The sequence below is a fragment of the Canis lupus genome, chromosome 10, assembly GCF_048164855.1.
Source record: "Canis lupus baileyi chromosome 10, mCanLup2.hap1, whole genome shotgun sequence".
Taxonomy (NCBI): Eukaryota; Metazoa; Chordata; class Mammalia; order Carnivora; family Canidae; genus Canis; species Canis lupus.
The window spans coordinates 24273211-24297637 of record NC_132847.1 but is presented as its reverse complement, the minus strand read 5'-3'; the positions used below and the strand labels follow the sequence as shown (position 1 = coordinate 24297637).

Here is a 24427-nt window from a genome sequence, read left to right as displayed (position 1 = left end):
GCGTACCTTAGCTCGGTTCGGATCCGAGTTGGAGCGGGCGCTGGGTCGGGGAGGAGGGGCGCAGCCTGGGGTCGGGGACTCGCTGTGGAGGGCACGCGCGGCCGCGGCGCGCCGCCCGGAGCCCTCGGCAGCCCGAGCACCGGGGTCCCGTTGAGGCTTACGGAGCCGCAGCTGGCGGTGCGGAGGAGGAGGTGGCGGGCGAATGGGGTGGGCTCGGCTCCTAGCACCCCCGCCCCCCGCGCCGCCGAGCTTCGCCGCAGGCCCGGATCCGCCGCTCCGCTCTCGGGCTAGGAGGCGGCCCCCTCGGCCGGGCGCAGAGCCCCCTCCTCACCGCCCGCCGTGCAAGAGTCGAGCCGGGAGAGCTCGGGGCGCGGCCGGGACACCCCCCTCCCCACCGCGCCGCGCCCATTTTGCACACCCGCTCTCCGGCCCGCGCCCCTGTTTACAGCGTCCCTGTGTATGTCGGACTGACTGTATAGAATATAAATCTGTCTATATCGACTTGTCCATGTACGTCTATTAAAACCATAGTACAAGCGTGCTAACCGCTGCCGAGCCCCGACTGCTTCATTGAACTGAGGAGGGAGGCGGGTGGAAAGGGAATGCGCCACCGCGGCCCCGTGGGTAGGGGACAGGAGCCCTGCGGCCGCCTCCTGGTGGAGTCCGAGGTGCTCTCTCTAACCACTGCGTCTCCTGCCCTGCTCAGCCAGCCTCCGCCAGGGCCCTGCTCCGAGCTCCCTCTGCGCGCCGGCTCAGGCGATGCACCGCTCAGCCCTAGCCAGCACCCCACGGACACCGCAGACTTTCTTCCCCAGCTGTGTTGGCGGACCCCGGAGCCCTCAGGGTGCTTTGTGGCCCTTGACCGCCCAGGCAGTTGCGGTGAGGGCCGCTGAGAGCTCCTTTAAGTCCTGAGGTTGCGTTTTCCCCTGTGGGCCCTGCCCTAGCTGTTCCAGGAGGACGGAGTGTCCATGATCCCCCAGTGTCTAGTCAGGGCCTCCCTCAGCCTTTTCTCGTAGAAATCCCACTCTGGGGCCTCCAGCAACGCTGTGCTGGAGAAAGTGATCATTGCACAGAATTAACATCTCACTTCCCTTCCACCCCAACTTAGCGGAAGGAGGCTGATGGTGCTTCCACCCTCCCCAGGCTTTGGAAACTACTGAACAAGACCAGCCTTTAAACTGCCTGTAAAATCCTGCTTCCCTTAAGTAAGTCACTTCCAATGGCAAAACAAAATGTTTGCAGCTGCAGCGGGGGAGGAAGGAGGGGTTGGTATTCGGCTGCAGAATCACCTTGTGACTGGGTTTGGCACTGCCCTGGAGCTGGACCCAGGCTAGCCCTAGTCGGAAGTAGGGCACAACCATAGGCTTAATCATGAGCTAATAGCTGGAGGGGCCCTGTGCCCGCGTTCTCAAACCAGGTCAACACTGCCTCTGAGGTCAGGAGTGTTGTCCCTATTATATAGATAGTGGAACTGAGACTTCACCATGCTTTGCAACAGGGCCAAAGTCACAGGGAGTCAACCATCTTTAGATTCCAAAGCATCTTTCCACGGTCTTCCCACATTTAGATGAGTGAGGAAGCGTCCTTCCTGGAGAACGACCCAACCTAATGCTGTAGGACTGACTTATAGTGTAGGGTCTGAGGCAGGCCAGAGGAGGGAGGAGGGAAGGCTGGGGCAGGGGGCTGGAGCCAGACCACCCCTCCCCCAACAGCTCCAGTCCAGAGCTCCGACCCCTTACTCCCTGGAAACATAAACACAATCACATCTGGACTCAGAGTGCCTCCCCCAGCCTCACACATCTGCTAAGGCCAGGGGGCCCCTGGTCTCAGTGGAGGGCAAAAGGCAGGAGAGACCTAGGAGATGGGACCCGAGGAAAAACAGAGGCAGAGAGGCCTCTCCCGTAAGTCAGACCCAGCCTCAGGTGACTTTGGCCAATAAGGGGCTCTGGTGGAGTCTCCAGTGTGGCTTTGGGGCCACAAACCAGACAGCTGCAGATATGGGTGGCAGGGGAACAAGCAGTCCCAGAATGACCCCATCACCCACCAAGGGCAGTGTGAGACCCTATCTTGGGCTCCACCCAGCTCTTCTGACCCAGCTCTTCTAGGGCTGCAGATAGCAGTATCCAGCACTTCCCAGCTGTACCAGCTACAGGATCATCTCCGAAGGAAGCCTGAGGAATATATGGGGCTCTGAAAGCCCAGTCCTCAAAAAAAAAAAAAAAAAAAAAAGGGCAAAAAGTCCTGGTCCTCGTCTACCTGAAGAAAATTGGGAAGGGGGTGTCATTCATTCATGCAACATTCATTTACTGTGTTCCTGCCCTTGGTGCTCAGGATCGAGTGCTGGAAAACAGTCCCTGCTCTCATGGACAAGTAAACAAACACGTGTATAATTACAAACTGGGCTGAGTGCTTTTGAAGAAAAAGAACAGGGGAAAGGAGTGGTCTGCCTGGAACAGGGTGCTCAAGCCAGGCTGTTCCGCAGAAGCGGGGCTCTGTCTCTGTCTTGAGCGCTATCATCTCTGGAGCCGGTTCAGGGTCCAGGGCCCAGTGCTGAGTGTATCCTCCTCGTGGGTCAACACTTTTACCTGCACAATGACACGAGGAGGAAGAGTTCCACCATCGCCTTTCCCTGATGAGGCCAGGTCACTTGCTGGAGGTCCCTAGCGGGAAGTGATAGAGTGGGTTCCAGCCCGGGCAGTGCCCACTCTGCCTTCTGCACTGGGCTGCCGCCTGCCATGCACCATGGGCAACATGGCAGGAAGGGAGAGGAATGTGACCTTGAAGGGATCATGACTTCCACTGGCCACACATGATGAACCCCAGGAAGGAGAAAAGCAGATCTGGTCCTTGCTTGGTGCTGGACACCCCAAAGGGCTGCCGCAGGTTTAGAGTTGTGAATTAGAAATAGGCGGGTCAGAGGCTGGTGCCCAGCACTTTTCTGCAGGCACAGTGGGGTATCGAGGCAAAGTGCACAACCACCAGAGTGCCCAGTCATTGAGAGGAACCCAGGTACCTCCCCTAGCTTTATGGCCCCAGCCAGGCTGTAGGCCTCCCTCGGTGCCATGGCATCCCTTCGTACAGCTGCCAGAATCATCTAGAAGGGGCAGGGAAGTCACAGCCGGAAGATCCGCCTGGGAGGGGGCACTGCCCAGCACATCTAGGCCCTGGAGGTGGCTTGTGTCATCCTCTAGCTCCACATGCCCGAGCCTGCTGCTGCCCTGGGAGAATGCAGCAGACACCAGCAGGGTACCTGTCCCAGTCCCTGGGAGCCAATGGGGGAGACGACAGTAAGGGTGGCTCATGCCCACCAACCTCCCCATCTCCTGGGCCAGTTACTTGGCCCTGGCATCCCTAGGAAGCTTTGCTGTGGTCTTTGAGAGCAAGGGTCTGAGTCCCGGCTCCCCCCTCTGAGTCGCCTTGGACAAGAGACAATGTCTCTGAGCCTGTTTCCTCTTCCATAAAAGGGAATAAAAATCACTTCACATAGTTGTTTAAAGGATTGAGGGAGATAACACATAAGACACTCGTTGTGGGGCTGGCATATGGTTATTACTGGTAGTGGTGGCAGTGTTATTAGAGCAACACATCTTGCCTCTCCCCGGAAGGAATGGCCCAGTTCCCCACTTTCCACACTAACAGGGCTTCTCTAAGTGTCTCAACAGAGAAAATGTCATATGGAGCCCCACTCCGTTTTTCCCTCCAGCTTTGCTTGGTGTCGTGGATGTGAACCACAAATGCCTTTCCCACCACATCCTACCCAGGGACCCATCCTGGCCTTGGACCCTCAGGAACCCAGCCCATTGTCCCCTAGCCAGGGACTGGAAGGCCTGGAGGAACAGGGCCCAATCCCTGCTGTCCACTGGGCCTGAGGAGAGGCACACAGGCAGTCAGGACTCTGAGAGATGAGCCAGGGGAGCAGAGGGGACCTTCAGCCCAGAATTCTCCACTAAGGGGTCCCTGCAACATGGGACAGAGAGGCCTGGACGCTTCATTTGTGCTCTATCGTCTTACTGATAGCTGACATCAGGCCCTGAGTCCAGGCCCCACGAAGCACTAGATAACAATTACAGGCTCACTCCTCAGGGGAGGGAGGGGCTCCTTCTCCTCACAGGGAAAGACACTGAGGCTCAGAGAGAAGCAACAGCTCGCCTGTGATGCCACACTGAATGAGACACAGGTGGGACCCACAATCCAGCCCTCTGATCCAGGTCCATGGTCCCCCTCCACTGCACTGTACACTCTCTTGACATTTGTACTGGGCAGCAGGGGATCAGGGGAAGGGTAAACAGTTATAATCCATTTCAATTCCTAATAAAAAGCTGGGCTCAGGTGTGCTCTGGGAGAGAAAGAAAGGCACCAGGCCCCCAGCATTTGCCTCCACTAAGCTCACTTGGCTCTGGAGGGAGGGCAACAGAGGGCACAGGTGACAGGGAGCCTGAGACAGCCCTGGGATGAGGGCAGCAGAATGGTGTGGGCAGGTGAGGGCACAAGGAAACTCTCTGGCTGGCGAAGGCTGGAGTATCAACCATCAAATCCAAACTCCTGTCTCCTTCAGTACTACAAACCTCTCATTTCCTAGATGCCTGCTTCCAGTTGGCCTTCCTCAGGAAGCCCTCCCAGGCTTCCACCCAGCCCTTGCTGGCCTGCCTCCTTGCCCCCTCACCACAAAACCCCACTCCTCACACTCCTGTGTAGCTGGTGTTGCCCAGAGCAGGTGTCTACCTACTGTGTTGCTATAGGAACTTCAAGAGACTCAGCCAGCCACCAGAGCCCAGCCAGGCTGGTGGGAGGGGAGGGGGTGCTGTGACCTGGGGCAGAGGAACAGGTCAAAAGCGATTGGGGTGGGGGAGCTGGCTCTGGCTGTCTCCATCATGTGGCCACATCTCACTCTGCACTAGCCCCTGCTGTGCACCATACATATTTTCTCTCTCTTTTTTTAAAAAAAGATTTTATTTCTTTGAGAGAGAGAGAGAACGAGAGGGAGGGAGGGGCAGAGGGAGAGAGAGAAGCAAACTCCCCACTGAGCAGAGAGCCCAATGGAGGCGGGGCTCAATCCCAAGACCCTGAGCCGAAAGTAGCTACTTAACTGACTGAGCCACCAGGCGCTCCTATTTCTCTTATGTCTCATTTTATAGATGAGGACGCTGAGGCTCAGGCACGTCATGTAACCTGTCCAAGGGCACACAGCTTTCAGGGACGCAGGTCCCAGCCTGACCACAGAACCAGCAGCCCTGTCTAGTGTGGACACAGCCTCCCAGAGGTAGGGCACTGGCAGCTAGGCGGGGAGGCTGCAGTCATGGAGAGTCAGCACGCAGAGGCGGACAGGTGTGCACAGCGGCACCTGGAGAAGTGTCTGCACCCAGTCACACTGGATAAACACCTGCTGAATAAAGGAACTGAGGGCCTGCCTTCCCTTCCCCCTCACTCCACAAAACGTATCTCGGCCCTTTCTCCCTCCCCCTGCTCCTTTCTAGCCTCTCTCTTGCTTCTTTCCTTCCTCCACACACACTTACTCCTTGCTCTCAGCACAGGCAGCTCTGGGCACTGCTTTTAAAGGTGAATCAACAGGGGCACCTGGGTGGTGCAGCTGGTTAAGCATCTGAATCCTGGTTGCGGCTCAGGTCCCGATCTTGGTGCCCTCAGATGGAGCCCCGCATTGAACACTGCAAGGGGCTCTGCAAGGGGCTCTGCACTCAGCATGGTGTCTGCTTGGGATTTTCTTTCTCCCTCTCTCTGACCCTCCTCCTGCTTTCTCTCTCTCTCTCTCAAATAAATAAACCTTTAAAAAAAAAAAAGTGAATCGACAAAAAACAAACCACCCAATTCAAAAATGGGCAAAGGATTTGAATGGACATCTCCCCAGAGAAGACAGACACATGGCCAATAAACACATGAAAAGATGCTCAGCATCACTACTCATTAGGTAAATGCAAATCAAAACCACAGTGAGATACTGCCACACATCCATTAGGAATAAAACAAAATATCAAGTGTTGGCAAGAATGTAGAAAAACTGGAACTCTTATGCACCCATGGTAGGAACATAAATGGTACAGGTGCCCTAGAAAACAGTATGGCAGTTCCTCAAAAAATTAGACATAGAATTATCATATGATCTAGCGATTCTACTTCTGGGTATTTACCCAAAAGAAACAAAAGCAAAAACTCAAAAAAAAAAATACTTGTACACCCACGCTCATTGCAGCATTATTCACAGTCCCAAAACGTGGGAGCCACCCAACCTGTCCATCAGATGATGAATAAACAAAATGGGGTCTATGCATACAATGGAATACTATTCAGCCTTAAGACAAGATATTCTGACACCTGCTACAACATGGACGAATCCTGAAAAAATTATCCTAAAGTGAAATAAGCCAGACACAAAAGGACAACTACTGTGATTCTGCTTATCTGAGATAACTGGAGAAGGCAAATTTATGCAGACAGAAAATAGGAAAACGGTGACCAGGGAGGTGGAATGGTCATGGCTTAATGGGTACAGAGCTTCATTTTGGGATAATGAAGTGTTCTGCAGATGGATAGTGGTGATGGTTGCACAACAATGTGAATGTAGTTAACGCCACTGAACAATATACTTTTAAAAGGTTAAAACAGAGGGACGCCTAGGTGGCCTCAGTCAGTTAAATGTCTGCCTTCAGCTCAGGTTGTGATCCTAGAGTCCCGGGATCAAGTCCTGCATCAGGCTCCCTGAGTGGAGCCTGCTTCTCCCTCTGACTGTGTCTCTGCCTCTCTCAGTGTGTCTCTCATGAATAAATAAATAAAATCTTAAAACAAAAGAAAGAAAACTAAACAAGACAGGCTATAAAACAGTATATAAGCACCATATCGTTTTTGCTCTTATATATGCAGAGGGAAATTCCTGGATGTGCAGAAAATGTTAACACTAGCCACTTTGAGGTGGTGGGAAATGAGGGATTTTTCTTTCATTTGTCCTTTCCAAGCGTCTTGCACTAAGCATGAGTTACTTTTGTAATGTGACATGAAACAATGAAGATTACTTTAAAAATACAAAGACCTGTGATCTATCAGCAGGACAGGGAGTGACATGCCCATGGGTCCCTGTCCTCACTCCAATGGGGTCAGTCATCACTGGCCTGGAATGACATGTCAACCCTCAGGATTCAGCCTCATTTGGGGGCCAGTGTGACAAGTATCAGGTAAACCTTTACTTTCAGATTCTTACAGAAATGAAATTTTTGCTTTCAAATACATTCTTCTTTAAATGGAGGCCAAATTAATAGGTGCCAAGAGGAATGTTTGGAGAGAATAATAATTTGTAACTCTCTCTCTCTCTTTTTTTTTTTTTTTGGCTAAGCAAAAGGGGGGGGTGTCAGGGTTTAAAAATGGCTATTGTAGGCAGGGAGTCCATCCTTGTCCCATGTGTCCCTTGCTGGCCCTCTTGGTCCCCCACCACAGGTCCTCCAACTCAGCAACCTCTGTGCACTCCTACCTTGACTGCACACACACACACACACACACACGCACACATATGCACACAGGGTGTGCCTGCCAGCCAGCATGATCATGGAATCTTTATTAAAGAGGTCCAAATTACCAAGGTTTTACTACACTACTAAAAATAGTCATGCTTACTTAGCCTGCTTAATAAGCACACCATTTCTAATTTTTCTGCCTGAGTAAACTAAAACATCATTCCAGAAATACATTTTTACTTAAACAAGAAGGCTTGTTTTTTTCTTCTCCGTTCATACATTTTCCCCCCTTTCCCCTTCTCCCTCCTCTCCACCTCTCTCAGCTCCCTCAGCCCCCTGCCCCCTCCTCATTTTTAAATTTCAAAACAGAAAGGGGGAGAGTAACAGTAATTTGGACTTGGCTTTCACACAAAATGGGCCAATTTTTTTTAAGTGTTGGTAATTTGTCCTGAAAATGGATATAGGGAGTGGGGCGGGGGAAGCTTTGAAGAATGGGGTTTTACGAGAGGAAAATGAGGCCTGAGTGTGCGGGAATGTGTGCTGCACCTTCCCCTCGTGCCTGGGACAGTGCGGGCACGTGTAATAACCACAGCTAATAGCACCATTATTGCTATTATCACATTATATTATTATGATCCATCAGAATCAGACAAAGCATATTAACCCATTTAATTGAACCAAGGGCTTAACGTCCCAGTGACTTCACGGAAAGTGCTTGGCAAACTCTCCAAGACACTGTAGCCACAAAGCAGCCGGCCACTTTGCTGCTTGCCAGGCTGTGGCAGGGCCCAGTGAGGGTTTCCCCAAACTGTTCCCGCCTGTGGCCTATCTGGGAACCTTCCAGGACACACTGGGATGGATGCTTATCCCCACCCTTACTCCAGCCTTTTCATGCACATACCTCTCTGTCCCGGCGGATAAACGCAATCTAATAAAGGATAGATTTACATGAAACACCCCACACACACACACACACATACACACAGTGTGGCCCAGGACCCCTCCTCCATCCCCAAAGCTGCCACTCCTTTGGAGTCACCAAGGCATACACTATCCATGGTGAATGCCTAGCTTCTCCAGAGCTTCATGCCAACACTTCCAAAGCTCCTTGACTCTCCCACAGTCCGGACCCCAGGGTGGGGCTGCTGAGGTCACCCCTGGCCACCCCCACCCCAAGGCCACAGAGACTGACCCAGCCCAACAAAAGAAGGATACTAGCAGAGCTGCAGCTGGTCCGGGTGCCTGGGGGAGGCCTGGGCCCCCCCGGCTTCCAGCCCTGGACTGGGCTTTCCTCCTCTCTGGGGCCTGGCCTTCCCTTCAATGGACCCTGAGTGTCCCCCTCTGTCAAACAGGCGCTGGGCCTGCCTGCTTGCCTCGTGGGCTTCGATGTCAGGGTTTGAAGAGACCCTGGATGTGACCAGTATGGAAGGTTCTGGGGTAGGCTCTCTCCTCTCACTGACCACCTATGGTTGGAGACTTTCCACCAGCTCGGTCTCCCGCCCCTCTACCCCGTCCTCCACCATGGTGGCCCTGCCAGCCCGCCCTAAGGGAAGCAGCCTGCTTTATTTCACTGGGGATGACAACACCCACGAGGCCTTAGAAGGGCTACTGCAACACCCCAGATCCTCCACTGGGTCAGGAGCTACCACCTGAGTGACATGGCATCGCCTTTCCACCCTGATGTCCATGTCCACTGGGCCTGGGGTGGCCAGGCACAGGATGGTCCTTCCTCTGCCTCAGCTCAGCTGACGTCCAGGGAGTGTGAGGGCCCAACACAAGCACATCACAGAGATTGAGAGTATGGGCTCTGGAGTGAGACAGGTTCAAGTCTCAGCACCGCCACTCTAGTGCCACATCCGCCTCTCCAAGCCCCCTCTCCTCACCTGCAAAATGGGGAGAGTGATGAAAAGGCAGAGTGTTTGCCACCATGCCTGTGACACCAGCTTCAGCTCGCTCCTAGGTCTGTACTGCCCACTCCTCCTCTATCCCCCAGGACTCAAAAGCTCGCATAACTCAGGCAATCCATCACTGGCATCCAGGTGTTAGGACAAGACTCCCAGGCCACCACCCTCACCCACTGGGACTGAGAGAGGAAGTACCTGTGGGTCTGAGTTGAAGGTCAGGTACAAAAGGCCAACGGCGAGAGCAATCTGGGAGGGCTTCCTGTGAGAGAGAGCCTGGCCCTGAGCCTCAAAGGACAAATAGGACTGGAATGAGTGTGCAGGAGTGGAGGAGTACAGACTGAGTCCTGGCAAAGGGAGCATGGGAGGTTTGGGGAGAGGAAGGGGGAAAGAGATTGGGGAAGTCCTACGTGCCAAGCGAGGGGAGTGAGGCCTCTCCTGGGTGGCAGGAATCCAATCTGGCCAGGTTACTGCCCTGCTTCCACGTTGCCAAGCTGAACACTCAAGTTCCTCAGGATCTGGCTCCAAACTACTTCCCCAGTCCCACAACACCCCCACCCCCACACCCCATACACTGTGGTCACATTTGCTAAGCCCTCTATAGCTCTACCATCATTCCTTTGTGCATGGGGTTCCTTCTGCATGGAATGCCCTTCTACATGTCACAGGTGTGGGTACATGTGCACACCCTCCCCACCCAGCTTAACATTTCGTTCAAGGTGAAAATTGTGTGATTTTCCCTGATTATAGCATACATATTCATTCTTAAGATTCTTAAAGTTCTGGGGCACCTAGGTGGCTCAGTCAGTTGAGCATCTGCCTTCGGCTCAGGTCATGATTTTGGGGTCCTGGGATCGAGCCCCGCGTCATGCTGAGCAGGGAGTCTGCTTTTCCCTCTCCCTCTGCCTCTGCCCCTCCCCTGGCTCACATGCTCTTTTGCTCTCTCTCTCCCAAATAATAAATAAAAAATATTTTTAAAGGATTTTATTTATTTATTCATGAGAGACAAAGAGAGAAAGGCAGAGACACAGGCAGAAGAAGAAGCAGGCTCCATATAGGGAGCCCGATGTGGGACTCGATCCCAGGACCCCAGGATCACACCCTGGGCCAAAGGCAAGCACCAAACTGCTAAGCCACCCAGGGATCCCCTAAATAAAATATTTTTAAATTTTTTTGTAAGTTCAGAAAAGTGTGAGGACAAACTAAACCACCATGAGCGATGTCCTCCCAGATATCCCTCTATCTACATATGTGTGTAGGTACACATACATCATATATGTGCACACACTGTTACATACAGGATATCCTGTCATGCGTTGCTCAAGAAGCCACTTTTTTCACTCAGTATGAGATCAAGAACATCTATTCTTATTAAAAAAATCACTATTTTTAAGAGCCACATATACAGATTCATAAGAACTTAACCAGCATCCTCACCAGTGGGCATTTAAGTAACTTCCTGTTTTCCTTTCTTTTTTTTTTTTTTTTAAGGTTTTATTTATTTATTCACGAGAGACACAGAGAGAGGCAGAGACATAGGCAGAAGGAGAAGCAGGCTCCCCGCAGGGAACTTGATGAGGAACTTGATCCCGGGATCACCCCTGGAGCCAAAGGCAGATGCTCAACCACTGAACCACCCAGGCACTCCAACTTCTTGTTTTCTTCCACTGTCTCTCTATTATAACAGGCCACAGTAACACCCTTATCCATGCATCTCTGTGCACTAGTCATTTGGCACCTTGGGGTAATTTCAAGAGCAGAACTATTGAGCCATGGGAACACGCACATAAAAATCCAACCTGCGTTGCCGTAGGAGAAAGCCACACCTATGGGCACGGCCAGAAGTGGACAAGGGGGCTCATTCTCCATATACTGGCCAATACTAGGTTTTGTGTATTATCTTTGCCACCTGGAAGAGAACAAATATTGCATTGCCACTTTGTATATGTGGTTTTATTTCTCCTTTTCAAAACAAAATACAGATGGTGTCATGTATGTACAGTTCTGTGACTGGCTTTTCCCACCTGCCAACTTTCATTCCTTTTCTGCACACTCATTCAAGGGTCATGGGCAAAGCCACCTACTCGAGCCAAGAGACTCACAGAGTGCCCCCTTTGGGTGCCGACAGCTTCTACCCTTGCTCATGAATTATCTGTGGGTACAGGGGCAGGCAGAGAGCCAGAAAAAAACAGACCTCAAGGTCACCACCCAAGGCCAACCTTCTGGGTACAGAAACGGCTGGGTCTGCTCTACAAAGTACTGACAAGGCTGGCTCATCCCACCTGCCAAGTTCACTCCTGCTCGGCACATCCCCTCTGCTGGCCAAGCCTTCATGTGGGCAGACTTCACTGAAACCCAGGGAAGGGTGACTTCTAAGCCAAACCCTCTGCTGCCCAGGCTGTAATTTCCTGATTAGGCGCAATAGTCACAACCCTTTCATGCACACCGACTGCTTCTTGCCTTCCTCTCCATCTCTGAGGCTCCCAGGGCCAACCCAGGGGACACTGGGCCAGCAGACTTCAGAATCGGGCCCTGCTCTGAAGGCAATCATGGCTTGAATCTTAAAATTCAAAAAATAGCTTTGAAAAGAAAGATCAAGGTCACTGTGAGGCTGTAGAGCAGAGGGTATGTGTGTAGCCTGCATTTTGCCCTTTAATGACAATCCTGGCCAAGTGATGGTCCCTGTGAGTGCCTGCTTACCCACTTATAAAATCTTCCTTAGAAGATTGGTGCACAGCTTCATAGGAGAAGGGCACACGCGCCAGACTTGCACGGCTGTGAATCCTGGTTCTTCCTCCGTAGTTGTACAGACTTGGGGCAGGGAGTGGTTTCCATCACCTTTCTGAACCTCAGTTTTACCAGTTTAATGGGAATAACAAAAATACCTAAGTGTTGCAACAAGTCTCAAATCATGTATATGAAAGTATCTTGTAAACACAAATGCCGAAAAAAACAGAATAGAAGGCGTTGTTTCCACTGTCAACAAAGAGAATGGGCTATACCTTCAGAGCCTGGGCCCGAAGCCTGATTGGATGCCTCCTCCTCTGGAGGCCTTTTTATGAAGAGCACTTTTTATCCCAAACCACCAAGTAGGCATCAAGGTCCTGCTGGGGAAGGAGGGAGTCAAGGGCTATGTGTGCTGAACTGTGGGGCAATGGGGTGCCTCTGTTGTGAGAACATCATTGTCCCGTCACTGGTTTACAGAGGCTAGGGTCAGTCCAGTTTCCCAAGAGTTCTAGAATGGACTCTTCATATCTCTTTGGCTTCTTCCACACTTTGTTTTCAGACTTTGGTTTCACTTCGCAAAAATCCAGCCACATGTGGTACCACCACCCCCAGGGCCACTTCACCTAGAGGCTTCTGAGCCCAGCTGGGGATTCAGGCAGTGGTTTGCAAAGCCCTCTTTAACATTTCCCAATTTTAGCTTGAGAGGTCTCTATTAGACAGAATGATCTTTTGGCCAAATATAATCCAGATTCCACATGGTCAAATCTATTCAGGGGGTTCCATTTGTAAAGGGCACAGTTAGCAACCAAAAGTCATCCTAGAATGATCCCAAGCATGACCTGCCTCTCTCAGAGGACATCAGTGAGGATCCAGTTCCCACCCCCTTCAAGGACACCTGTCATGTCCATTTCTCCCCTTTGCAAGCCTCACACTCCAGCTGGGTCAGAACCTCTGCTTAAAAGTCTCTGACTCTTGGTCCTCGGCTTTTGCTTTCTTCTTCCCTCCCTGTCCCAGTTCCTGTTGGTGTAGATCCACCGTAATCTGACTGGTCTCTTCACCTGCTCTCTGTTCACCCTTTACCCTGATTCTCCATCACGGAGAAGAGACCTAGAAAGCACCAATTAAGAAAGCATTCAAGCTCAACAATTCTCTTCCCTTCCCTGTCTAGTCCTGGCTCTCCCCCAACCCCCCAGCACTTTGTCACCTAGAGTCTATAGTAAAGTCACAGACAGAACTCAACAATGGTGAGGGGTGGGGCTGACCAGCAGAGCTCCGGGTAGCAGAACATGGGGAAGAGCGGGGCAGTCACATGTGGATAAATCTGTCTCGGTCACATGGGGTCCCCTTTCTCATCATTTCCCAAGCCCTGGGACTAGAACTAGCAGTCATTGCTCTCCCTTCTGGGTAGTCTACTTAGAAATTCAGAGCCATCCTCTCTCTTGAGAGCCTGTGAACCAAGCAAACAGGCCTAGGCAACCTGGGGCCAGGCACAGAGACCAAAGCAGGGAGAGAGACCACTGAGAGTGGAGTGTGACTGGGTAAAGGGCCTTTTAAATTAGGAGGGGTCCTGTCTCATCCACATTTGAAGAAAACACAAGGTGTGCAGTTTCTAGCATCTCCATAAGATTTCTAAGGGCTGTTGGAATAAATAGAAGAGAGTTTATATTCTCACTCACTGCCCGGATCTCCATAATATAGGGACTGCTTCCTGCTGTGGAATCAACAAGCAGTTTAAAAAAAAAAAAAAATCCGGCCACCTTCCAAACACCTCCAGCCTTGGATTCTAGATCCTTCCCACAGGAGCTAGGGGAGGACCTGAGTGTGACCAAAAGACTCAAGCCCCAGGTCCCCAGCATTCCAAGGCAGCTACCAAACCACCAGGCTGGCAGAATGCAGATGAACGAGCCATCTGGGGACAGCTCTGCTGGATCTGAAGGCTGGGGGTTGGTGAGGAGGGTCCTGCTTTCCACTGCCAGGCCTGGGCAGGCAGAGCACTTCTGCCCCAAGCAAATCAATTGAAAGTCGTGGCCAAGCCTGTTTGAATTGGTGAGGACCCAAGTGGGAATTCCAATCTGCCAGTGTTTGCTCTGCAGACGAATAGAGCCAAACAGAAATGCTGCTTTGGGACTTTGCGCCAAATATCCGCTGGCTTGTTCTGGCAGCGGTGCTGGGCCAGCCCTCCACACGTCACCCTCTCCTGGCTCTCTGCTCTGTGACAGCCTTCTACTTGTGCCCTTAAAGGCGGCTCGCCCCGGCACACCGCAGCCCAGAGTCCTGTGCCTGGGACTCCCCTGCAGGGACACAGGCCTTCCAGGTCCTGCGCCATCTGCCCATTCCATGCCAGCTCCCCGTAGAGACCCCTTCACCGCCCACCCCCAACACAGGTTCCTGACCTCTGCTCCCTGCTCTGGGCACCACCCTGGTGTTGGCCCCGTGCTTCTCTGCACCTGACCAGCACGGCCCACTGCAGCTGGCCACCCAGCAGAGGCAGAGCTGACAGCGAAGCAGCACAGGCCACAGCTGACCACAGCTTTCCTCACAGCCTCACACATGTTTCATTTGATCCTTAGAAGTGGGTCCATTTTATCAGCCCATTTCTCAGAGGAAATAGCTGAATTTTCAGAAGATCTAGCACCTTGCCTGAGGTCACCCAATTACAGAATCCTGACCTCTACATTCCAGAACCGTAGCACTTTCCGACTTACCTCCCTGAGGCTGATTTTTTAATCTTTTGTTCACATCCAGGGACCTAGGGCGACTCTCAGGATTCCTGGTGAGAGCAGGAGAATGTGTTTTCATATTCTCCTGAGCAATGTAGGCACACAGCATGCCAACAGTGTGCACAGCAGGGCGGGCAGCAGCAATGCCTGCTTTGCCTCAGGCCTGAACCAGAGCCCTCCAATGCACTGGCATAAGCTCTTCTGCGCCTCAGGAAACAGCGAGGCTACAGCCCCTGCCCTCAGAGGGCTCCCCTATAGCATGGTGATGGGTCTCACCCTCCAGAGCAAGCCTTCTTCGCACTTTTACACGATTTTCAATTTGGCCCTGAGAGTGTGAACATTTGCAAATGCCAACAACCTGAGTATCTTAGAAGACATGTGCTCTCTGCATTCAAAAAACCGTCACTTCCTCAGGGAAAATCTCTCCTCCAGTCTGGCTGGATTACTGCTTCCTCCGCATAACCGAGGGCCCCAAGAGAACCAGGATTGGACTGTGGGTTTCTCATTACAGTACCCCCAGGACCCAGCACAGCTCAGTAAGGAGGAGTCGGATGTATGAACAAAACCATGAGGAAAGGTTTCCATGTGCCCTTGTCCCAAGGCCTTGAAGGCGCTGTCACCCATAGTGGGAGACCATGGGTCCACACAGGGATTCTTCGTCCTGCTGCTCTGTCTTACCCCATGTGTTTTCTGCTGACCTGACTCCCCACTATGGGTTTGGGGCTTTGTTCCCCTCAACTATAGATGCCAGTGTCCTACCCCAGCTCCACCCAGAACATACTCCTCCCACTGTCAGACAGGGCACTGCTAAAGTGATGAACCTCCAGAACAGCCCCCAGAAATGGGAGCAGAGGGGCAGTGGGGGTGTCATTTCAACCAATCCTGCTCTTCCTATGCCTTCAGAAGATTCCATCATGGCTGGATCGAGGTAGTGCCAGGACAGGGGCAACCCTGCTAGTCACGTGGCCAGGAATGACACAGAAAATGTCACCTTTTAAGTGAAAAGTCCTAATTAACCATAGGAGGGGCAACAGCCCAAAGGGCCTGATACTGCTGCTCCGTGGACACCATATGAGATGCCCCAGCACTGCTGGTGGGCCACTGCCCCAGGCCAGGCTACTGTGAGCTCCATGCCCACACAATACAGTCCTACTGGTCATGACCACACCCATTGCAGCAACATGACCACTGTGAGCCTAGAGAAAAAGCAAAGTCAACTTCCAAAGAGGGGTCCCCAAGGGAGTAGGTACATAGAAATACTGCTTTCCCTGGTGTGAGGCACCCACAAAGAGGAGCCCAGCTTTAAGAGGTTCCAAGATTAGTGTGGTTATACCAGCCCAAAGAAGCCATACACACTTATGGGGTTGCTGGAGGCCTTTCTTTGTCTGGGGTCCTCCAGGAACCCAGTGAGCCCTCGCTGCTGGGGTCAAGGGATGAGACAGCCAGTATGACCCTTGCATGTGGCCTCTAGCCAAGGGCAAGTCTTGAGCATCCCTCTCTCCACTCCCCAGGCCTGAATGCATCATGTGGAATGGGGAGCAATCAGACTTCATGGGTGCCTACTCGGACCCATCCCGCAGTGGCAGGCAAATACCATGATCCCAAGTAACTGCAGAGAGGGCAATTCAGAAAGCCTGTGTTGAACAAGAGACTGGCTCGACCTGCGAGGCACCTCAGTGCCTGGCTGCCCACGCCCCCTCTACTTCTCATCAGCCTTTTCGGAGGACTGGGACTGCTTCTTCTGCGGCAGGTCTTCAAGCATCAGGCTCAACACGTGTACAATCTCGTAGTACAGCTCCTGAAGCCTGGAAGAGGAGCCAGAGGAGAGGGGGCCTGGGCTCCGGGCGGGGACTCCATGCCGCCCCAGCCCCACCCCCCACATGCTTGCACCTGTGGATTCACCACATCTGGTAGGTATGGGTTCAGGGAAGAGCAGGGACTATAGAACTGGATCAGATCAGCTAAAATCTGGGTCTGCTGCTCTGCCTGTGGCCCCCAGAGTAAGTGATTTTAACCCATGTGTGGGGTTGGTGACATTGTGTGAAGGTGACCAGACACTGCCTGGCCCCACTCTTAGGCCGCAAGTGGATGTTCCCTGACCCCCTCCTTGGAGTTCCTCCAGCCTATGAAGCCCTCCAGGGGGCTGTTGTCATGAAGCCACCCTGCTTTCATTCTCCCTCCCTTCATCAAGAGCTCACTGTGACTCATGCCCCTCCCCTTCCTGTTCAGTAATGGCCCAGGTATAACTCCAGCTGATGCACACGTAGCATAGCCTTGAGCCCAGCCAACTCAAAGCTCCACACACTGTTTTTATAGAATCAGCCCCCATGTGGCAGATGGGAAAGGGGCAGAGACCTCCCCAGAGTCCCAAAAGAAGGTTGTGTCAGAACCAGGCCAGGAGCCTCAGCTCCTGCCCTGCCAAGCAGCACTCTTTCCTCTGACTTCTCAAAAGGGGGCAGTGAGAAAGGGGCTGGAAGAGTCCAAGGGACCAGCACCTTGATACCAGGGGAGGGGCAGGGGGACAGATGCCTCTGGGTCACAGGCCTGTCCATATTGCAGCGCCGCCCCTGTGCACACAGAGTCCTGCACCCCCAAGAAGGACCTCGCTTCACCCACCCTGCACATCGGCCACCGCCCCCTGGCTCTCCCAGACCACCTGACTTGGCCCCACCCTGAAGGAAACCTCAGGACTAGGAAAGGCCTGGTTTCCAAGGGGCCAGGGGCAGCGGGGTGGGTACTGACTTGTAGACTGTGGTGTCCTGGTTGTCCAGAGTGGACAAATAGACATCGATGAAGGGCAGGCTGGTGCCAAAATCATCCAAGACCATGGGGTCTGTGTGTCGCAGGGTCTTCTTGAAGTTCTCCACCAGCTCACTAAAACTTTTGTAGTCAGCGTTTTTCTAGAGAGGGGAGCGTAAAGAGGGCAATGGAAATGAAGAAGCAATAGCCAAGATGCAGAGAGACCTGGGGACCCTTCACAAGGGGCCCAGGCAAAGGCCTGAGCTGACTTTTGGGTTCGCCCTGACTCCTTCCAAGCCTCAATCCCCCTGACCACCATAGCCTCATAAGCCACCATCACTGAAGTGAGTACAGCTGACATGGAAAAGAGCCAGGGAGAGCCCAAGTATGGCTGGGCGTGTTCTCACTGTGCCCTGGACAAATGGGCATGATCCAGACAGATGTCTCTAGCTCAGAGAAGGGTCTGAGGAGTGATGCACTGACTGCACAGGGGAGGAAGGGTGGAGATTCAGGACCCCCCAGCAGAGAACCCAGGGCTCTGCAAGAGGAGCTCAGAGAGCTTAGGCTGAAAAAAGAATGTTCCCTCCCCAAGCTTTCACAGGTGTATCATGCTTGACAGGAGACCTCCAGCCTGGTGTGCTTATCCTCACTCCACTTTAGAAAAACCAGGAGCACCTATCAGGACCTCCATGACCTCACTCAACTCCGTAAATGGGGCCTATGGGCTGCCTGGTGATCAAGGAGCCTCAGTCACAAAAGCATTCCAGGCAGTGGGCCTGGCAGTGGAGTTGTGCCCAGGGAGAAGGGAGAAACCGTAACTATAGTTCTCAACTCTCTAAGAGGTCCAGAGAAATACAAAAATATAGAGAATAAAGCCAAACTGTGGAAAACACAGAGCATTGGAACCTGCCCGGCCTAAGACCAGAGATGCCCAACACCACCTGCTGTCTACACTGGCCCCAAGGGCCTCTCTGTGGTCACTCCTTCAGGTCTGATGGTCCATGTGCCTGGAAATGGCCTACCTGCATCTGCATCAGCTTGCTGACCTCTTCCTGCTGCCGCCTTACAATCACCTGCTTCTCTTCCATGAGTGTCACATGTCTCTCCAGCATCAGCTCCCGCTCAAACTTTTTAATGGAGTCCTAGAGAGTGGAAAGATGGAGGTGAGACACAGGCTTTCACTGCCTCCCCACCCACCTACCCCCATCTTTCTTCTTCCCTAGCCTTGCATTGCTCCTCAGCAGGAGGAGCCCCACCCCATACAGGGCCAGCCTCAACTCAAGCTGCCATCTGCAGTTGCAGTGACTCCCCAAGCCCCTGTCCTGCTGACTACCATCACGAGACAGGAAAATGCACTGGCTCAGGAAGAAGAGCAGGGCTGGGGACAGGAGGGCCCACCTGACCACCTCCCCACCCCGTCCTGGACACTTGGCCTATGGCTCTGCCTGCCACACCTAAGCTGACCCCCTAGCCTCACAAGGGCAGCCTCACCTCAGTGTGAATGATCATTACACCCACGAACATACTGAGGAAGACGAAGGAGGCAAGCAAGATGAAGGTGATGGTGAACGTCCGGCTGAGAGGCAAGTTCCGACTGTCCAACTGCTCCTGCAGGTCTGTCCAGCCATCAACCTGCTTGGGCAAGGCAGGGTGTGCCAAGTGCCAAGGCTCATTGGGGCAGGCCTCCTCCTCACCTGTGCTACAGCAGCCCCAGCCCCACTGAGGAGGCAGCTGGCTTTGCCTTCACATCAGCCCCTCACCCACTGTCCAAGGACTCCAGTCCATACATGATGGCTGGGGATGCAAGGTGCCACTGGATATAGACACTACTGGCCAAGGTGCCCTGGGGGCTCTTCTCCAAAAGGCCTCCCATCCTTCCAAGAACTATATTGTCTCTCTGCAAGGCCCTCCTTTGGAAAGATTTCAGAGTCTACCCTTCCAGACTTGGGCTTTGCAGCTTGATTCTAGGTGGATTTGTGATAGCCTAGTCCCAAAAAGCCTATGTGACATGGGCTTCATTTCTAAAGTAAACTTAATCCAAAAGAGTTCTCTTTTGAGAACTCTTTTAAAGTTTTACAACCCTGTGGGACAAATGGGAATGCTCTAGGGAGTCACAAGATTAGAGAGAGAAATGGACCCCTGGGCAGGGCCCTGGCCTCTCCTGAGAGGCTAGCCTTCCATTTCCCCAGCCCAGCTAAGTATCTGAACATGAGGAGGACCCCATGTGAGGCTCAGCCTGTCCACACACCCAGCTGGCTCTCCCTTTGTAAGGCCTCTGCCCCCACCACTGTTCCCAAACACAGTACCGTGGCCAAGCTGAAGAGGGTAAAGAAGGCCACAGCCAGGTTCCCCCAGTTATTCGGGTCACCCTTGTCTGGAACTCCAAACAGGCAGAAGCCCAAGATAGCGAAGATGTACATGAGGAGGAAGAGCAGGATGAGCACGGAGGCCACGATGTAGGCTGTCTGCCCCACGGCAGTGATGAGTGTCTGCAAGGCAGAGGTACTGGGGCTAGGCCAGATAGCCAGACTGGGTGGGGCTCAGCGGACAGGTCCAGTCTGCCCAGACCCCAGCTGTCCCCAGTATCCAGTGCCAGGCCTGGCACACAGTAGATGTTCTATAAAGGGTTGGATGGATGGATGGATGGATGGATGGATGGATGGATGAATGGATGATTGTGAACTGTGTCCAAACTGAAGGCTGGACCAATCCAATAGTGGTTGATTGGTGCCTGGCCTCTATCCTCTGTCACTCATGGGCAGATGGTGCTGGTTGCCTCAGGCCTGGGTGTCTCTCCAGCAGCACCACTGGCCACTCCACTTGAGCCCTGGCCTGCCTTTGTGGTCATCGCAAGGTGTCCTGCTCCTGCCTCTCAGCTGAGGGCCAGCCCTGAATGCTCTGCCAAGCCCAGGAGGAGTAGGGGAGCTACCCTGGGAGTGGGAATGACGAAGGCTGAGAGGAATATGACTTCCCATTCTTTCTGGATTCTGTTTCAGATGCCCTAGAAAGTGGGCATTTGGCTTGCCTCCACACAGCAGATGCCTCCTCATTGTTCACTCTCTACACTCCACACAATAGGTGCTTAAGACATGGTCACCTACCTAGATGCTGCCACAGACATGATTTCAAGGCAGGTGACCATTATCATTTGTCACATTTCAAGATGAGGAAGCAGAGGCTTGGAAAAGCAAAGAGCCTTGGCCAGCATCACATTCCAATAAGTGGCAGAGCTAGAACCAACTCCTGAGCCCTTTGCCTTGTGCCACCAACTTCAACCATTAAAGCCTCATTTTCCAGGTCCAGAAACCATTTATTGGTTTCACACTATGAAAAGAAGCACTCGAGAGAGCTGGGCCCCAGGACAGGGAAGTGATGACAGTTTGGGATAATGTGGGAATCAGAAAGACAAGCTGAGAGCCCCGGCATTACCCTACGTGTGGACTGGCTTGACAGCTGCCCACAGAGGTGAACATTTCCTCTCTTTGGGAGAAGAAAATCAAGAGGTGAGATGTACAAAATTGCCTCCCTCCCTGTGACACAGAGACAGAACTTCTTTCACAAGAACTACTGCAGGTAAAGAAGGAAGTGGCCATGAGAAAATACTACACAGGCATACAGTACGGATGACGTCTGCCCAGGTGGGCCTGGAAGGGGCAGCCCTGAGCCAGAGAACCTAGAGCACCAGGGACAGGAGAGTGGAGGACTGGCCCTGGCTGGGGGCTGCACTTCCAGGCCAGCGTGAGGCCCAGTGCAACCTGAGGCCAAAGCTGAGCAGCCTCGAGAACAACAGTGGAGAAGAGGTCACGCTCACCAGAAGGCCTGACATGTGGGACTCCTGACAGCTGGCCCTGACAATGTCCTTCAAACACAATCCAGGCGGGCTCCATTAGTCTGCAGTCCAGAGGTACAGAAATCCAGTCCCAGTGGATGACTGCCCAGAACCCCACAGGCTGATGACTCCTCCCCATGGAAGTCCTGGGCTTTCAAAGCTATGACCTGGTTCCCATAAGTGCCTGATTCTGAATTCCCAAATTCTCTGGGGAAGCAATTCCTAGCTGCTAGCTCAGCCATCCAAAGCTCTAGGTTAAGCCACAGCTGCCCTCCTGGCCCTGGGGCATTCAGGGTAAGGAGAAGATCTTGAGGCATGGCAGGTGCCCAGGCCTGGCCACTCTCAGAGGGCCCTTCTGTGCTGCTGCTTAGATGTGTGGAAAGTGATGAGCTCCAAGAAGTAGGAGCCCAGCATCTGATGGTTGTTCTTTGGGCCTAAATACAGATGAACAGGGGTAGTGTGGCCTCCTGGTACCCAGCCAACAGAACCTCTTTGTGTGCAAAATAACAAGGAACTATTTCCTCATTGTCCAGGTTTATTGTCATGAGGTGGGGGAGACAGAATGTCATTTTAATTAATCAGAGGACAGGAGCCAAGAATTTGCCAGAGTACCAGCTCTGTGGGCTTGGAGGCTATGACTCTGTTAAAGCATCATTTAGACTTCAAGGAATATAAATTAGCACAGAGGTACAGGTCTCCACCTCCAGCTCCACCTGGCCAGTGTACAGAGGATGTGTAATTTAGAGTCACTTCTGTGCTCCTAGGGATCTGGGGTCCTATGATATCCCAAAGGCCATAGGTGAGCCACAGCCAAGTGGCCTGATGATCCCCAGGGAACAACTTTGGGATACAAGGCTCTGCTTAATGACAGAAACCCCTGAAGTCAAACATGGGCCATATGTCTGTGTGAATATTCTATCTGCATGCCCATGGGTCTCTGTTCATGTCTACAAGAACCAAAGGCTGTGGTCACCAAGCAAGCCAGGCTGAGCTTTGGGATAGATGTTGGCCAGTGGGAAGGGCTGTCCTCTCCTTACTAGATCCCTGCCCTGCAAATAAGGGTTATCCTTGCCACGCTGTAAACCTCAGGCCTTAGCCTCTAACAAGGCTGCCACAACATAGCTAAGATGATGCACTTGGCAGATAGCTCATGCCCTCAGCTTCACAAGGAGTCAGTCTGGGTCAGTGTCCCTGCCCCAGACCTCAGTCCTATATGGTTCCCTCCTCCTCACGCAGCCCTGGGCTTCCTTTCCCTCAGCTCACAGCCATCACCTTCTTCCTCACATGTTTCCCACCAGTTTCTGCCACTTTCATTCTGTGCTGACTTCTCTCCTGGCCTCACCTGAAAACCCTTTCCTTGGCAGGACATCATTCCTTAGCAGCCCTCTCAAGGGAAGCTGCCTATTCTTCCCAGCCTGATTCAGGAGGCCACCCTTGCCTCTCTCTCAGAGACGCTATCTCCATTGGTGAAGCTCCTGCTTCTAGAAAGAGCCAGCCTTCTAGCTAACCATTCCCCTTCATGTCTTGGAATCTCTGCCTGCAGGATCCACAACATGCTGCTGTCATCCTCGAGGCCTTCAGTATCCCTATGGAATATCAACCATCCCCCAGGCCTCTTTGTCCCTCAACTCCTTCATCTCCAGTGACCTTTGCACCAATTTAGGCCTCCACTATCTTGGTGTCTGTCCAACAACTGCACTAAGCAGACTACATTTCCAATCGCCTGATTGTGCCCTCAATCTGAGGTATCTATCACCCAGTATCTGCCTCCCAAGGACCTCCAGTCTTTTTTCCTGTCCACGTGGACTCCAATGCCTGGCACCTCTGACACATCCCTCCCCTGCTTCTAGGACACTTTATAGGGTCCATCTCTGGCCTACAAACAATGGGAGCCACTCTCAGCTTTGAAAGGAAGGCTGCCATGATTTGATGTACCCTTTAGAGATTCTCCCCAGCTGCAGGGGCATTTCTTTTTTTTTTTTTTAATTTATTTTTTATTGGTGTTCAATTTACTAACATACAGAATAACCCCCAGTGCCCGTCACCCATTCACTCCCACCCCCCGCCCTCCTCCCCTTCTACCACCCCTAGTTCGTTTCCCAGAGTTAGCAGTCTTTACGTTCCGTCTCCCTTTCTGATATTTCCCACACATTTCTTCTCCCTTCCCTTATATTCCCTTTCACTATTATTTATATTCTGCAGGGGCATTTCTGCCCCAGGGCTCTCGCAGGAGTATGGGAAGCCAGTGCAGGAATCCTGATGAAGGCGGGTGAGAATGGTGAAAAGATGATGGGCAGGGTGGGGTGGGAGGAGGTGATAAGATGTGGACAGGTCACTAACCACGTAGGAGGCCGTGCAACAGGACTTTGAGACAGAGGCCTCAATGCTGACACTCAAATTTATGACCTGGCAGTTGAATGGGGGTGGGGCACAGCCTTCACAAAAAGATATAATACAGAAGGAGGGGCTGGAGTCTGGGGATATGACTTCGGGAGAGCGATGACTTCCAGCTTAGACAGGATGGGTTTGAGGAGCATGTGAGTTGTCCAGGAAGCTGTGAGTCTGAAGGTCAGAGAGAGCCATGGGCAGGTGAAGATCCCTGAAATGTGGAAAAGATCACCCAAAGAGGATATGCAGAGTTAGGGGAGCGGCGAAAAGAACTTAGGGTATAGTCCTGAGAAAACCGCACATAAAGACCAGGCAAAGCAAGCAGGCACCCAAGAAGTGCTCATGAGGCTGGAGGAACAGCAAAAAGAGGCAGTGAGAGGACAATGGAACTGGCCAGTGGACTTGGCAACAAAGAGATTGCTGACAACCTCAGAGAGGCTAGTTCCTTTGGAGGGAAGAAGCCAGGGCATAAATGACCAGTGAGGAAGCAGGGACTAGGAGTTACAGACACATCTTCCCAGGATGCAAGGGAAGGAGAGGAGAGGAGGGCTGGCCTGAGTTTGGGAGAGGACACACAGCCATGGCACTACATGAGAGCATAAAATGAGTGAATGGGGATCTGTGGTAGGGGAAGCTCTTTAACATTCTCCTCATCTTGTCCGCCAG

General features: G+C 52.6%; 1 protein-coding gene across 4 annotated transcripts in view; it reads right to left on the bottom strand.

Annotated features, from left to right (window-relative positions):
* Positions 1 to 11293: 11293 nt before the first annotated feature.
* The window catches only part of CATSPER3 (cation channel sperm associated 3), a 38133-nt gene continuing 24999 nt past the window's right edge, over positions 11294 to 24427 (bottom strand). For 2 of the 4 annotated variants that reach the window (XM_072841110.1, XM_072841109.1), the window contains exons 4-8: positions 19851 to 20033; positions 19036 to 19176; positions 18567 to 18686; positions 17548 to 17705; positions 12208 to 16610 (exon numbers count right to left, since the gene is read on the bottom strand). In XM_072841110.1, coding sequence (XP_072697211.1) covers positions 16505 to 16610; positions 17548 to 17705; positions 18567 to 18686; positions 19036 to 19176; positions 19851 to 20033 — 708 coding nt within the window. In that variant the 3' untranslated portion in view covers positions 12208 to 16504. Of the gene's footprint in view, positions 16611 to 17547; positions 17706 to 18566; positions 18687 to 19035; positions 19177 to 19850; positions 20034 to 24427 lie in introns of all 4 variants that reach the window. The other 2 variants (XM_072841111.1, XM_072841112.1) reach the window with 2 other exon arrangements.